Source organism: Protopterus annectens, chromosome 8.part0 (assembly GCF_019279795.1).
Source record: "Protopterus annectens isolate FY-2018-M chromosome 8.part0, PAN1.0, whole genome shotgun sequence".
NCBI classification, from domain to species: domain Eukaryota; kingdom Metazoa; phylum Chordata; order Ceratodontiformes; family Protopteridae; genus Protopterus; species Protopterus annectens.
This window is the reverse complement of record NC_056741.1, coordinates 785,490,277-785,505,832: the sequence shown is the minus strand read 5'-3', so window position 1 is coordinate 785,505,832 and position 15,556 is coordinate 785,490,277. Positions and strand designations below refer to the sequence as shown.

The 15,556-nt window shown below is 41.4% G+C and overlaps 1 protein-coding gene across 1 annotated transcript in view; it reads right to left on the bottom strand.

Moving 5' to 3' along the window:
• ASPM (assembly factor for spindle microtubules) overlaps nt 1-15,556 on the bottom strand; it is a 2,279,206-nt gene that overhangs the window by 1,568,672 nt on the left and 694,978 nt on the right. The window contains exon 12 of the mRNA XM_044080257.1: nt 12,400-12,545. Within this exon, the coding sequence (XP_043936192.1) occupies nt 12,400-12,545 (146 nt within the window). The remainder of the gene's footprint in view (nt 1-12,399; nt 12,546-15,556) is intronic.

Here is a 15,556-nt window from a genome sequence, read left to right as displayed (position 1 = left end):
CAAATGAGATCCGAGGTATCTGGGTAGAGCAGGGCTTTATGGTTTAAAAAAAAAAAAAAAAAATTTAAGAGGCTTAAGGCTACAGCACTAAAACTGAGGGATCAGATCACGTCAGCTCGAGGATTCATATATTGGATAAGACAGTCTGAATGAAAGGACACATTTTTAGCAAGGGGTCTGAAAAAGAGATTCTTATCGAGAGAGCATCAAGGAGCTCTGATTTCACATGATCTCGCAAAAGGCTGGATCCTCAGCCAGATATGGCTACAAATCACTACGTTAGTTGCTGCTGTCCTGTGTGATCTGCACCTTGTGATGGAACAAAGTTCTGAAAGTCAGGCCAGCCACTGGGCTTCCATGCAGGCATTAATACCAGAAGTGATAAATGCAACGGAATGCTGACTATTACAATGAACACCTCTAAGCCGACCTTTGACACCACCACTCTTTACCCACCACACTCTCCAATGATTTCTACCTACTGCTGTAAAAAAGGTAAATTCATCCTCCAGGGGGAGGAGGGCCATAAGAAAGAGGTGATGCTGACTGTCATCACATAATTCTGAAGGACCTTTCTTGTTGAATTGCACTTTGTTTGCTATCCCTGTTGGGACTTCTATTTCCTGTCTGAAATTGCCACTTTTTACATGATGTTCTGTCCAAAACTGCTACTTTGGTCTTAAGTGTTGATATTCTGTTTACTTTTTGTAAAACTGGCCACATTTTCTGAAGGACATTTTCTTGTAACTTAGGTGGAGGAATGAAAAACCTGCATCATATTTTGCATGGTTCTGCTTTTTTCTTACGGCTACTGTAGTTCTTTCTCAGACAGGGAAGTCAAACAAAGGATTCCTCTTGGGAATTAAGCATATCCCTCTTTAACAGCTTAGGAAAACAAACTGGATGTCAAGCCATGCATAACTTTTTAGTTGGCTGATGTTGGCAATATGAAACATTACATTTTACTTATACCTATATTATAAAATAAGGATTCATACTCTGCAATCTGATCCTGGGTTAGGTTATAGTTTTTAGTTTTTCCCCTTCCTTGACAGCGTTTCTCAAAGTGCAGTCGGGATTTCCTGATGGTCCATGTGTTAATAAATATGTATGTCCTCTTTACCGCCTGTTTTTTTTTTTTTTTTAAATACAGAATTAAATGTCTTTGCCTGGTGTCTGATGTGTTGCTATCATTGAGTCACTCCTTTCTTGAAGCTGATTGTTTAATCTCAGCTTGAAATTGCAAACTGAGATCATCAGCACAGATTCAGCAGTGCACCAGAAACCAAAGGAGAAACTCTGCCTAAAATACCAATTCCGTCTGTGTAGTGCCGCATGCAGGAAGTCTAATATATTGAAGCCAGTACTTCACTGAGACTATATGCTTGTTAGGTATGTGTTGCTTGGGCAAACGTTTCATTCTAGTGCTTGTGCACATCTCAACAGTTGACTGAAGGGTCGCTTGGGTGAATGTTTCATTTTGGTGCTTTCACATACTGTACCTGGACATTTTACTGAAGGGGTCTCTTTAGGAAATGTTTCATTTTGGTGCTTGTGTATACCTGGACATAGTGATGAAAATGTTGCTTGGGGAAATATTTCCTTGATACACAAATGAATTGCTTGTGCATACATGGTCAGACTTCTGAAGTGACCACTGGGCAAAATAATTTAGTGTGTCATTTCAGTGTTTGTGCATACACAATACAAATTACTGAAGGGGTTACTAGGGAAAATTATTCATTACTATGTCAGTCTTTGGGAAATGTTTCATTTTGGTGCTTGTGTGTATATCTGGACAAAGTAACAAAGATTTTGCTTGGGGAAATAATTTATTCATGTATCAGGGAAGTGTCTGTACATAACATGGTCAGACTGCTGAAGTGACTGGTGGGCAAATTAATTTATTGCGTCATTTTAGTGCTTGTGCAAACACAACAGAAACTAATGAAGGGGTTACTGGGGAAAATGATTCATTAAATTAGTGTCAGGATTGAGAATTTACGCGTCAGTACTTGAAATATAATCCATCTTTAAATCATGTGATTTATGGAAGAGGCTAGTGGGCCACTGAGTTATGTACTTTGTCCAAGTGAGCCGCGATCAAAAAAGCTTCAGAAACACTGTTGTACAGCAACATCAGCTTTATTCAGAAACTTGACACCCAACTGTCTGAGTATGTTGCTTTGCTACTGTGCTGTATGGGACTGATTGTTAATTATCCTATCTCTCCAAGTGGGAGAGGTACAGACTTTCGGTCTGTATCCACCAAGAGTTCTACCTTCTTTATCTGATGAGGTGTTCTGAGAAACAAAGTACAAATGGACCTTTTCTGAAAATAACTCAGCAGCTAAAGGGTCTGCCACCACATTTTACACAATAACGACACTCTTCCGGAGCCCTATAGAAACTATTGGACTTCTTATCAGATGATGTCTGAAAGTCTACTTCTAGTGGGCTTCACGGCAAGAACCACTCTAAGGAATCCACAACGGGAAGAACAGAAAGTATCTTTACCTCTTTCAAAGCGGAAAAAAAAACAAACATTTTCAGGAGAGAACCAAATGAAAAGCTCATTCTCAGAATCAGTACTTTAACAAAAAGGAGAAGAATTTCTCTTCTTCCTTACATTCAAATGCTGAAGGAAGAGACTGTGCTCTCTACCCCACAGGATGGACTTGGGTTCAACTTTAAAGGTGAGCTACAGTTTTAAGCAAGACAAAATGTTTGTGCAGTTTTCTTATAATCTTTAAATACAGAAAGTAAGCCTCAGCTGTCCAAGAAATCGAAAGCCAATCCTTGCGCGCTCATCTTTCCACACACCAGACATCCACTCCAAGTAAACGGCTGTCAAGTGTAGAAACAGGAACTTTGTTTTTACCACTACAGCCAGACGAAAAAGTCTGTTTTCCGCCTTGGGTGACCTTGCCGTGTCTGCCTGGATGATTACCAGACGTCCTCTAACGCTGTGCAGCCCATTCACTTTCAGCTGTCACCCAAACACCCTCCCTACTTGACAGAATCCCACATTACCTTATGCAGGTGTTCCATGGTCTCCCCTGGAAGTGTGCCTACCACAGTGTTTCATTCTTGTGCACACCACTGTTTATGAACAGCAGCAGATAGGATAAGGATACTGTCATGGAGGCAGATGTGTGGACAGGTTTGTTTTGGTTATTCTTTTACCTGGGCATATGTTAGCTCTGCAACATCACATCTGTGTGCTCCCACAATACCACCATGAGGCAAGTGCACACTTCCATGTGTGACTACTGTGTTATGTAAGGCTTCATGGGCATAGATGCATTGGCCTGTTGCTTACTGGGTTTCTTGTCTAAGCTAAGAGTCAATCATGTAACATTTCAGGCTACCTCCCTCTCACCATCTCCATGATAAGCTACTCATCACCTTCCTTTACTGGCTTTTCTAGCACCAAGGCTGATAAATGATCCCAGGTCATCTGGGTCATATAATCAGGGCTTTTATCCTGCTGTTTCACAGAACTGGTGCTAAGGGTAGAAAATCATGAAGAAGGAACGGAAGAAACAGTACTATTTGCAGCTGTTATTGGATAAGCTTAAACAATATGTCCTGCTCCAAACAGCAAGCGTCTTGGCTTTAAGGTGGGAAAGGGCTGGCTTCAGACAGCTAAAAAGTTATAGCATCAGAAACCATCTTAACATTTGCAACAGGTAATAAAATAATTTAAATAAATAATTACAGGGATATCCACCGATTCAATTTATTCCCCTGACACCTCAGCAAAAGTCTTCCAGGGAGAAAAAAAAATCATTTGCCCCCAGATTCCTTTTCTTCCCATAAACTATTTTCCAAAAACCTGGGCGAGATATGGAGCAAAGGGGAGATAAACAATAGCTGCAAAGGAAAGGCATTGCTTAGTAAAACAGGTCCTTTACAAACTGTCTTTTACTGAGAATGCTAAAGGCTCTGTGGCTTAACTTTTGAACATTACTAAGAGACTAAGACGCTTCTTTTCCTCACTCAACTGAACAGTTGTCACTGGCCTTTTTCCCAGGGGAAAAAAAAATGCAGAATGGGGAGAAGATGAAACAGCCAAGAAATCTTCACTTTCAAAAAGTACGCAGATTCCCAGATCACTTTGTTAAATTTTTTCTCCTAATGGAAAATTCAGCATAATGTCATCCTGAACTAGATAAAATGGATACCGGAGAATATATGAGAGTAGAACGTAATGTACATTTCTTCCTGTATTGTGCTGTGATGGCACTTTTTAACCCCAGGTAGAAGAGAATTTCACTGCAACAACGGTACATACTAGATAATTTTGTGAGCATGTCATTAGCTGAGGATACAGAACACATCAATACAGATAATACTGGTTTAAAAGCTGCAGGTCAGGAAATTATGTCACATCTAGACCTGGCCATGCTCTTTGACACTATTCTCCATGCAGGTATTACTGAAAGACTTGTAAATCTGAATGTAAATCCTTATGTCATTAGGTGAAAAGCCAGCTGGTTGTCTGAAAGAGCCCATGTGGTTAGAATCATAGGTGCCACTTCTGAAAGCAAAGCGTTACCTGTAGTATACCACAGAGCTCAGTGCTGGGCTCACTTCTTTTTGTCATCTACTTCTCAGACCACCACTCCTGGCCTATGCCTAGCTAAGTTTGCAGAAGATTGCAAATTGGGTGGTGCTACTTGATATTCCAGACTAAAAATTTTTCAGACATGGATTAGACAATGTTAACAGCAGCCTCAAATGTAAAGTACAGCAAAGTTAATTTTGGTAAACTATACTGTATGTGAAAATGTGTTTGTGACACACCCTTCCAGACAGTGCCGAATGTTATCTAGGCATTCTTGCTGATAAATTCCTTATCATTTGACCATCATATCTCTGAAGTAGTTTGGAAAACCTATCTAGCTCATCTAATTCTCTAAGGCATCTCCACTAGATCAAAAGCAGTCTTAATTTTTTACTCGTATCTCATCAAATCCAGTACTGAATATAATGCACCTTTTGGCAGATATTTATCTAAACACATTTCTCAACTAGAGAGATCACAAAGATTCATAGCTAAAAATATCAGCAGCTTCAAAATTTTTAAGTTATCGCAACATGCAGGCAAGCTCGCTCTCTGGACTCTCTCTTTTAGGCTCTTCCATGGAGATCTATGCCTAGCCTTTTGAGCCATGAAAAATCCAACCCCCAGACTTCCCATTCCTTTGCAAAACAAATGGTACCTCAAATATCTGGATAAAGGAACTAAACTTTCATCAACAGATGAATAAGACAATTGGGTACAATAAATTCAAATTCCAACATATCCCTAACATACGGAACAAACTTCCACTACATGTCAAGCAGAGTTGCACCCTTGTCACTTTCAAAAATAAACCTAGATAATACAATGGGCAACCTCAACTTCTTCCTTTGTCTATACTGTTTTGCCCTCCCTGAGGCTGATGGGAGCTATGGAACTATTGAACATTTTTTGGCCAGGCTTGTAATGATCTGCAGACTAATTGCGTAGTACTTGGCTATGAACAATCAATGCAACTCAAGAAATTGATGAATTTCAGGAAGCCGAAATAAAAACTTAGAAAAGTAGATGCATTGCTTTCTTACAGCTGAGATTTAATAGTCACAAAATGAAAATAGGTCTGTGCATCAGAGGTATATTTAAACGCTAAAATAAATCTGGTATAAAGACTGACATCTGCCATTTAGCTATGAACTGACTGGAGTTCCTCACTCAATGCATCCTACCTGAAAATCTGTTCAATGGTTAAAAAAGTACAGTTGTGTACCTACCATAAATGTAGATGGTAGAGTGTATTCACTGTTGCAGTCATTACAATTGGGTTATCCTGCTGGCAGGCTACCCGCAGTCAGCCCGAGTTCCAAAGTCTAGGTCCGGCGTCGGTTGCTGTTGCCTCCTCCCTGATGTCAGTGCGCCAGGGATATAAAAGATGCAGCCAACGCCATTTACTTCAGTTTTTCTTGCCCCAGATGTCAGGTGCCCCTAAAATGGTAGGCTACATTATGCCAATAAGCATGCATATACAAAAATCAACTTTTCCTTCATCTACAAGCAAATACACCACATAGGTTGCATAGAATAGAGAAGTACAGATAAGTCCCAGCAAGGTAAAAAGGGGGATGGTGGAAGGATAACCGGGACTGCAACAGTGAATACACTCGAACATCTACATTTATGGTAGGTACACAACTGTACTATGTTCATCATGTTTCACTGTTGCAGTCATTACAATTGGGTTGAATCCCAAAGCTAAGGTTGGGAGGCTGGTGCTAAATAGGATCAGGAGAGGCTATCTGGCCTTGCAGTGGCAAAGCCTGCCCTGGACTTAGAGTAGAGAGGTAAGTGAAGTAAGGAAAAGTATGCACTGAACTACAAAAGATGCAGCCTCTAAGATGTCTTTGGTTGGTACTCCTCTGAGGAAGGCTGCTGAAGTGGCTGCTGCTCTGGTTGAATGTGGCCTAATGCCCTTAGGCACTGATTTGCCATGCTTTGAATAGCAGAAATGAATGCAGTGGCCTATCCACTTTGAAATTGTCTGTTTTGAGATAAGCTTTCCTTGTGATCCTGCAGCATATGCTACTAGAAGTTGTTCAGTCTTTCTGAAGGCTTTGGTTCTGTCCAAGTAGAAGCGTAGCTGCCTGTGAATGTCCAAAGAATGCAGAAGTCTCTCACCTTTATTCTGTGGGTTTGGATAAAAAGTAGGCAAATGAATTGTTTGGTTAAGGGCCACACTGGACACTACCTTAGGCATAAATGTAGGGTTTGTCCTTAGAGAAACCCTGTCAGGATGGAAAATGATAAAAGGTTCCACAGCCATGAGTGCCTGTAACTCTGAGACTCGCCTAGCGGAGGTAATTGCTAGGAGCAGAGCTGTTTTCCAGGATAAGAATTTTATATCCGTTGCAGAGGCTGGCTCAAACAGAGGCAGTGCGAGCTTTTCCAAGACATAGTTGAGGTCCCATGCAGTATTGGTGCTCTCCTTGGAGGTCTTATGTTTTTGGCCCCTCTGAGGTACTGCCTTAGTAATGGATGAGAAAAAATAGGTGCTTCTGTATTGTAATGAGCTGAAATGGCAGAGGCATGAATTTTAATTGATGAAAAGGAAAGGCCTTTATCCAGCATCTCAGTTAAGTATTGCAAAATCTGAGGAATATTTGGAACAGTCGTGTCAATACCTTGTGCCTGGTTCCAAGCACAGAATCTCTTCCATGTTTCTGCATAAGATTTTCTGGTGCTAGGCCTCCGAGCCTCCAAAATAACATCCATCACTGCTTTAGAGAGAGGTGTGTCTTGAATGGCTACATTATTCGCCATGCTGCCAGGTTTAAGGTCCTGAGTTGGCTGTGCAGTATCATACTGTCTTGTTGGTTCAATAAGTGAATAATTTGAGGTAATGTCCAAGCTGGGCATTGAGACAAGCTCTTTAGGATTGGGTACCAGTACTGGCAGGGCCAGTCTGGGACAATCAGTATCATTTTTGGCTTCTCTTGTCTGACCTTGAGGAGTACCTTGGGGAGGAGAGGCAGAGGAGGAAAGGCATATACTGTTAGGTTTTTCCTGCTGAAAGATAGAGCATCCACTTTCCCTGCTTGCTTGTGATAAGTCCTTGTGCAGAATCTCTGTAGTTGGCAGTTGTGAGGGGGGAGGGCAAATAGGTCTATGCCCGGGCACCCCCAGTTCCTTGTTATCATGCTAAAGACTTGTGGATCCAATTTCCACTCGTGGGGATCCATTATGTTTCTGCTTAGTTTGTCTGCCAGAGTATTTATCCTTCCTGGCAGGAATTGTGCTTGCAGATGTACTTGGTAAGTCAGTGCTGTGTCCCACAAGTTCATGGCTAGTCTGCAGAGGGGGTAGGAATGCGTGCCCCCCTGCTTGTTTATGTACCACATGACTGTAGTATTGTCAGTCTTTATCAGTAGTTGTCCTGGATGAAGTATATCCTTGAAGGTTGTCAGGGCATTCTGAACAGCTAGCATTTCTTTTTGATTGATATGTAGATGCATTTGACTTGCGGACCATGTGCCCTGAATACATCTTCCTGCCATATGGGCCCCCCAGGCATAATCTGATGCATCTGTTGTCAATGTCTGCCTGGCTGTGGGTAAGGTGAATGGCTGTCCCGTGTTGAGGTGGCAGGCTTTTGCCCACCATCGAAACTCCTGTTGTAGGCAGGGAATGAGGGTAATTATTGTTTCCAGGCTGTGGCAATGTTGAGTGCAAACACTTTTTAGATACCATTGAAGTTTCCTCATATGCAGTCTTGCATATGGAATTAGTAGTATGCAGGATGCCATAAAGCCCAAAGCCTGCAGAATTTTTCTTGCAGATAACTGAGTCTTTGTTGCCAACATTTTGAAATAAGTAGTCAGTTGTCTGTGTTTCTCTGGCGTGAGATAAGCCATCTGGGCAGTTGTATTTAAGCTTGCACCCAGGAATATTATCTCTTGAGAGGGTACGAGTTTTGATTTCTTTTCGTTTACTGTGTACTCTAGACCTGTTAGTAATCTTTTTACAAACGCCAGATGCTGTAGTAGGATGTCCTTGTTCTCTGCTTTAATAAGGCTGTCATCCAAGTAAGGATATATTTGTATTCCTCTTTGTCTGCAGAATGCAATTACTGGTGCCAGGCATTTTGTGAAGACCCTGGGCACAGTAGATAAGCCAAAGGGCAATGCAGAGAATTGGTAGTGCATTGAGCCAGCTATAAATCTGAGGTATCTTCTGCATGATTGTCTGATTGGGACATGCAGGTATGCCTCTTTTAGGTCTAAAGTCACAAGCCAAGCTTTCTTGCCCAGCATGAGCAGAAGCTGCTGCAGAGTTAACATTTTGAATTTTGGAATATCCAGGTATGTGTTTAGGATAGACAGGTCCAGTACTGGTCTCCAGGCTTTGTCCTTTCTGGGTATCAAGAAGAGCCTAGATTAAAATCCTTGTCCCTGCTCTTGCTGTGGTACTTGCTGAATGGGTCTCATGTCCATGAGAGATAAAACTGGTTTTTGTGCCTCTGCCCATTGATTACGAGGAAGGTCTGGCATACCGATTGGCCTTGGCAGGGTATGAAAGGGGAACCTGTAGCCTTGAGATAAGATATTTAAGACCCATTTATCCTGGGTGATCATGTGCCAATTTTATGAAAAAAGTGCTAGTTTTCTTCGCAAAAGAGCTGCCAGAAGATAAGTGCTTGGTGCTGGCAGGGGGAAGTCACTGAGACGGTTTCCTGTATGGCTGTGATTTTTCCTCTCCACTTTTGGATGTAGAAGCACCCCATTGTTTAGGCCTGTATGAGCCTTGGGGCTGTGATCTGCCTCTGGGGTGTCTGTATTTGCCTCTTTTCTGCATGTCGGACACTGGAAAGGACCAATTCTTTGTAGGCCAGTTCCTGCTAAATCTGGGAGGCTGTACCTGTAAGAAATCCTTCACTGTTTGCATAGATTTAGCTTTGTCCTCCATTTTCTTCAACACCTCTTCTGCTTTAACACCAAACAAGGTATCATGTTGTAATGGAGCATCTAATAGTTTTGCTTTAACATGATCGGGCAGATTCTGTTCTTTTAACCAAGTATGCCTCCTAATGACAGAACCTGTAACTGCGGCCCTGCAGGAAGCCTCTAGAGAATCAAAACCACATTGCAAAGTATGCTTTCCCAGTTGTTCAGCTGCATGCAATAAATCCTGCATTTCTTTGTTTCCTGCACATTCTGAATTTGCCAGCATTTTCTGTTTAAGCAGTGACATAAGATATTGCTGATATTTAAGCATATGAAACTGACAATTTAAAGCTCTGACAGCCAAGGTAGCAGAAGTATAAATCTTTCTCCCCCATCTGTCCAGGGCCCTTGAATCCCTATCAGAGGGGATAGGGTTTTTTGCAGTGGAAGCCTTGACACCCTTGGGACCCTGAGAAAGAGTTTCTGGATCAGCAGCAGGGTTTTTGTAAAGAAATTTATGTGAATCAAGGACCCTGTATTATCTGTCTGGCTTAATAGGAGCTGGTGGTAAAGAGTCAAGAGATAGACCGGACTCTGAAAATACATCATCTACAATGTCTAAAACAGGAGGAATAGCAAGGGGCCTGTGCTGAGGTAATAAAAGGAAGTCTCGGAGCCTTTTTCTTGGATTCGGAGTAATCTTGGCTCTCCCAGTAGAAATGCTCCCTCATAGTATGCAGGGTCTCCCCAAAAGAATAATCCTCAGGAGGAGAGGCTGAAGGGATAGATTCTTCAGCATCAGAATCCTCATAGGGAGGAAGGGAATATTCCTGTTCAGAAGAGGAATCGGAGGAAATGGAAACCTGATCTGAAGATTCATATTCTATCTCTTGCCTAGGCCTTTTATCAGGAGGGGGATGGGAACCCCTGATCAAAGTAATTAGGTCTTCAGCCATTTTAAGCATCTGTTTTTTTAGGCATGGAGGCCTGTCCAGGAGAATGCTGTACTTGTTTCTTTGTCTTTAGAGCTGCTTTAGTCTTTGCCTTTGAAGCTGAAGTTGGTTTTACATAGAACTGCGTAGGTCTGAAAACACCCTCAGAAGCCGATGCCTGCTCAGCGGCTCCGGACCCATCTGAGGGAATAGTTTCCGAGCGTCCAATACCTTGAGTTTCCAGCGACCTAGTCGGCTCCACGTGGGAGTCGGAAGTGGCCTGTGGCGCTGAGGTAGCGGGCGCGTCAGGGGCTGCGAAAGCTCCTCACTGAGAACCGGCGAACTGGCAACAGGCCTAACAGAAGCCTTGTCATCGGTTTTGGACCTCGGATGCCTGTCCTTTTCTTTTTCTTTGTGCATTTTATAAACTCCGGTAGTCGGCTGTTCCGACATTATATAATTGAATCTTCTGCCATTGTAATGAAATGCAAAATCGTACTGATGCTTAATAGTGCGTTGGTTAAATCTAGCACAAAATCGACAATTAGCAACGTCATGGTCAGGGCCTAGGCAAGGAATACAGTAAGAATGAAAATCCTTATGAGGTATTTGCTTCCCACAAGAAATACAATTATTAACTTTTTCTGACATCTGTCTGGAGCAAGAAAAAAGTTTCCCCAATGGGGTACTTAGATTTAATGAAGACTTCGGATCTGAAATTCGAATTTGAAAATCTCAGGAGTTGGCCGACCGGCACTTGCAAACTGCTTTTGCTTCGGGCACCGTGCAGCAAAAAAGACTGAAGAAAATGGCGTCTGCTGCATCTTTTATACCCCTGGTGCACTGACGTCAGGGAGGAGGTGACAGCAACCGACGCCAGACCTAGACTTTGGAACTCGGGCCGACTGCGGGTAGCCTGCCAGCAGGATAACCCAATTGTAATGACTGCAACAGTGAAACACGATGAACATCTGGGTATTGAGGCTAAATTAATTAAAAAAAAAAAAAAAAAAGTCCACAATCACAGCCAGGGCTCAGGCAAAACAAAATGGCAGTATCAAGTGCAGAAATCCAGCCAAGCAAGAACACTTACTGGTATTACTTTGCTAAGGGTCAGAGGAAATGAGACAATGTCTCATATATAAGCAAATAAAAAATATGATTATATAAACCCCACTTTTATTAAAAAAAAAGGCTTCTGAATACTCTAAGCTCACTCTGTTCTATGAGGGGAATAAAACAGACAGTAAATATGGTAGTTCCGTGTTATACAGATAGGAGTAAGAGTGATGCCAGTCTAAGTGTGTTTATTGTAAAAACATAACTGCCTGGTGCAGTGGGGAAGCAAAAGCCTCAATAAATGATACAGCAGCAAAAGTCCTAGAATTAGATCATTCAGAAAGAGACAACTCAAGGGTAAGAAGCATCTGGATATGATTAACAGCCAGTGTGTCAGAGAACGTTAGACTTTTTGGGAAAGTGCACTCCCAGAAGTTAGAGCACATTAATTTCCAAAGTGCAGGTGAGACCCTTCATAGAATACTACATGCAGCTCTGGAGTCTACTGAAGAGAAGCATTACTGGAAAAGAAAAGGAACATTGGTGATGGACTTTTCTGCGAACACAGGAATCACAAATAAAGATAAGGACACCAAGAAAAATGAGAAGGAAGTTCACTGCAAACTTAGAAAACACTACCCAAGAAAAGGGTGGTGTGGCTTTTGGAAGTACCAGAGCAGGAAAAAAAAGAATACTAGTCAAAGCCTTTCAAGCAGCATGGGAAAGGGGGGGGTGAGAGGGTGGGATGGAAACAATGGCTAGGAAACAAAATGGATTCAACAGCTGGAGCAAACTACAGAGCTTGTTCTCTACACAGATTATATTCCATCTTAGTTTATGTCTTTTACAAATGATCATGATAAAAAGCTTAATCTTCATGTGGCATAAAACTTTACATATCTTGCATCATTCACTAACATAATCAATAATATTTTTCAAAAATTACCATAGTCATCTGTAAGTGAAATGTTATGTTCTTTCAGGACATTTAGAGCCACATCCACATTATGCATCTTCTGAAGACGACTTACAGCAGGAACCCTTACTTTCTTGGACAGATTCCAATTCTGTGTTAAAAGTTCCAGTGTTCGCCTATAAAATGCATTTGAAATCAGAAATTAGCTCAAGCATTTGAATACAAAACAAACGTGTACTATAAATACACAAGAAAATTATACTGCAAAGTAGACTTCTGAAACATGCCGATGCCAAGCATTTTTATAAGCAAACTGCACAGGAAATATCAGCCAACCTCGTACATTATCAATTGATCTAGGAGAAATCATTTCTTGACAGGTAGTAATGCTGGATTCATCTTTTTCATGAGTCAGAATTCAAATTTTTTGCTGGAAGATACACATTTTGGAATGGAAATACATGCGGACACCACATGTGATGTAATGTGTTGAACAGACCTACTTAACCCCCCCCCCCAACATACATACACACACATAACACACACCTATCAGTTTACTGCCTTAGCAACTAGCAAGCATTTGTCAGTAAACAAAGAAATAACAATGAAAATTTCATATTTGACATCTTCACTACTGAACAGTAATGTACGAAAGTCTGAGTTACAGGTGGGAAAAAAGTCCATCCTTGGTAGACAACAGAATAGGTGCTCCTGACTATCAAAGCCCCCCCAAGACAATGGTCTTATATTCAGCTAACATGGATAGCTGCTCTAGCTATATAAGAACTGAAAAACTGCATAGGCTATTACTAAAAAATGTGCCTTACACAGTACAGATAGAACAATGTACCACTACACCATTAGTGTGACTGTGGTGTACAGGGCCCTGGGTTCAAGACTTGGCAGGACTGATACTTTAAGAGCTTACATGGTGTAGAGATACCACCACCAGGGTTAACTTACCTACATCTCGTGGAGCTAAATATGGGTATCACCTTTTTAATCCTAGTTAAGAAAATATGGGGAATGTTGGATGCACCCTGAAAATAGACAGTAATTTGTAGTAGCACCATATGCTTAAAAGAAAGCAAAGGGAAGGAAAAAGAATATCTGTTTCTACACCTTAAAGGAGATGCATATAATCTTCAGGTTGCATTTTATAATTCTCCAGAAAATAAAGACACACCAAAGGGAAGGAGGATGGAGCCTACATTCTACCTGTGATCCTTCAGTTTGAACATCTACTGATATGGTGAAATAGTCACACAATTGTTCTGCATTCATTATAAAGATCACTTGCTGCAACATTTCTTTTCATTCATGTGAAAACTAACAAATTAGCTATGGGAGGGATCCCAGCAAGCCTTGCGAGACAGCAGTGACAAAGGCAGCCTGCTTATGGACTAAATGTCGAATTTGTATTATCAGTAGAAAGAATTAACAGAGTGAGCCATCCTGGTGAAGTATGTTCTTAGCTGTCCGTCCAGATTTTGTGACTTTCACAACAAAATATAATGCAATTAGCCAGACATTTCAAAACTGCTTGCATAACACTGTTCCAAGATCCTTGCATGATATAAAGTAAACCACAAGCTTGACAGACTGCCAAAGTTCTTTACACTTCTTATACAATATCAAAGCTACCTAAGCAAATCTATTATGTGCAATAGCCTCTCTCTCTTCTTTGGGGCTTAGGGTAAAACACCGACAGCTTAATGGTATGTCTGAAAGACAATTATAAGACTACTTAGGCAGACAAAATGAATAAGTTTGAGGTTTACTCTGTCCTTATGAAAAGATGTGGAGAGCTCTTCAGAAATAACAGCCTACAGTTCTGATATTCTACTTGAATATGTAAAAGCCACAGGAAACACCCATTTTCAGGATAAACACCTAATGGCCATCAAACTTAATGGAAGATTCAAATAGGGGTTAAAGCTAACTTTTCCATCACACATCTGAGATCTCAAGTAGAAACAGCCTGTGAAGGGGAGGCTGATGGCACAGTTTCCTCACATCTGTAAAATATCCCACAGGTGAGATTTATATCAAGTAGGCAACGGCTTCCAAACCACACCCAAATCCTATGCATCCAGAGAGGTGAACACCCGTTTTTCCAAACCAAATACAAATTCTGCTTATCCAGAGAGCTAAACTTTTTCTTTTTAGAGCTAAGGCTGCCACTCCCGAGACAGCAAGCTGACATATTTGTGAGTGCATCCCATGTTCTTTTTTTTTCTTAAAGCTGCCACTCACGAGATTGCAGGCAGACATATTTGTGGGTGCATCCCCCCCCCCTTTTTTTTTAAAGCTAAAGCTGCCAATCCTGAGATTGAAGGCTGACTTGTGGGTGCATACCAAGTCTGCAACCACACAATATTTGACAAAACATATAACAAATAAATAAAGGCTGGAGCACACAGTCTCAGACCTCTGTCCTTGAGATAACCAGATGAGAGGCTCTTTCAGGTGACCGTACATAGATACAGCAAGGGGCACAAAGGCCGGGCCATCAGGGATCTTTTGAACCAAAGGAGATGGGATACTACATCGAAAGAACTAGTCCTGTAATGTAGACAGAAAGGGTAGAGAACAGAGATCCAACACACGCATATAGGAAATGGTGCCCAGCCTAGATGCCTCAGCAATTTCTAGAAATTCCTGGTAAAAAGTAAGACATTTTCCACTGTACGGTTATCAGAAAGGCTAGAACAGATGGGAATACAGATGCAGTATACAGTGGGATAGGAGGTGAAAAAGATAATGCCTCACCAAGACTAATGTCCTTAAGCTTGTAAGGTCTGACTAGGTTGCAGTGGCCTCTCATTCCTTGCCTGCTGGTTCTTTAATCAGCAAATTCTTCAGTTTGTTCATGTTTCAATGTCTGCAAATCTTTTCTAGGGGGCTTCTCTTAAATTTTGCAGCACTAAACAAGTGGTCTGAGGGAAAAATGCTGTTTATACCAGTGCCAAAAGATTTTGTAAACCTCAAGGACTACAGTCCCAGCAGGAAATTGACTTGCAATTAAAAGTGGTGCAGTATTTGCTGGAAATAATTTGATGGTTCTCTCTAAGCAAAACAGTTTTTGGGGAACTTATCCTCCACAGATGCACAATGCTTTTATTCTAAAGTTGTAACAGACCTAAGGAAAAAAATATCTACCACAATATGTCAAAGAAAAAGGTTC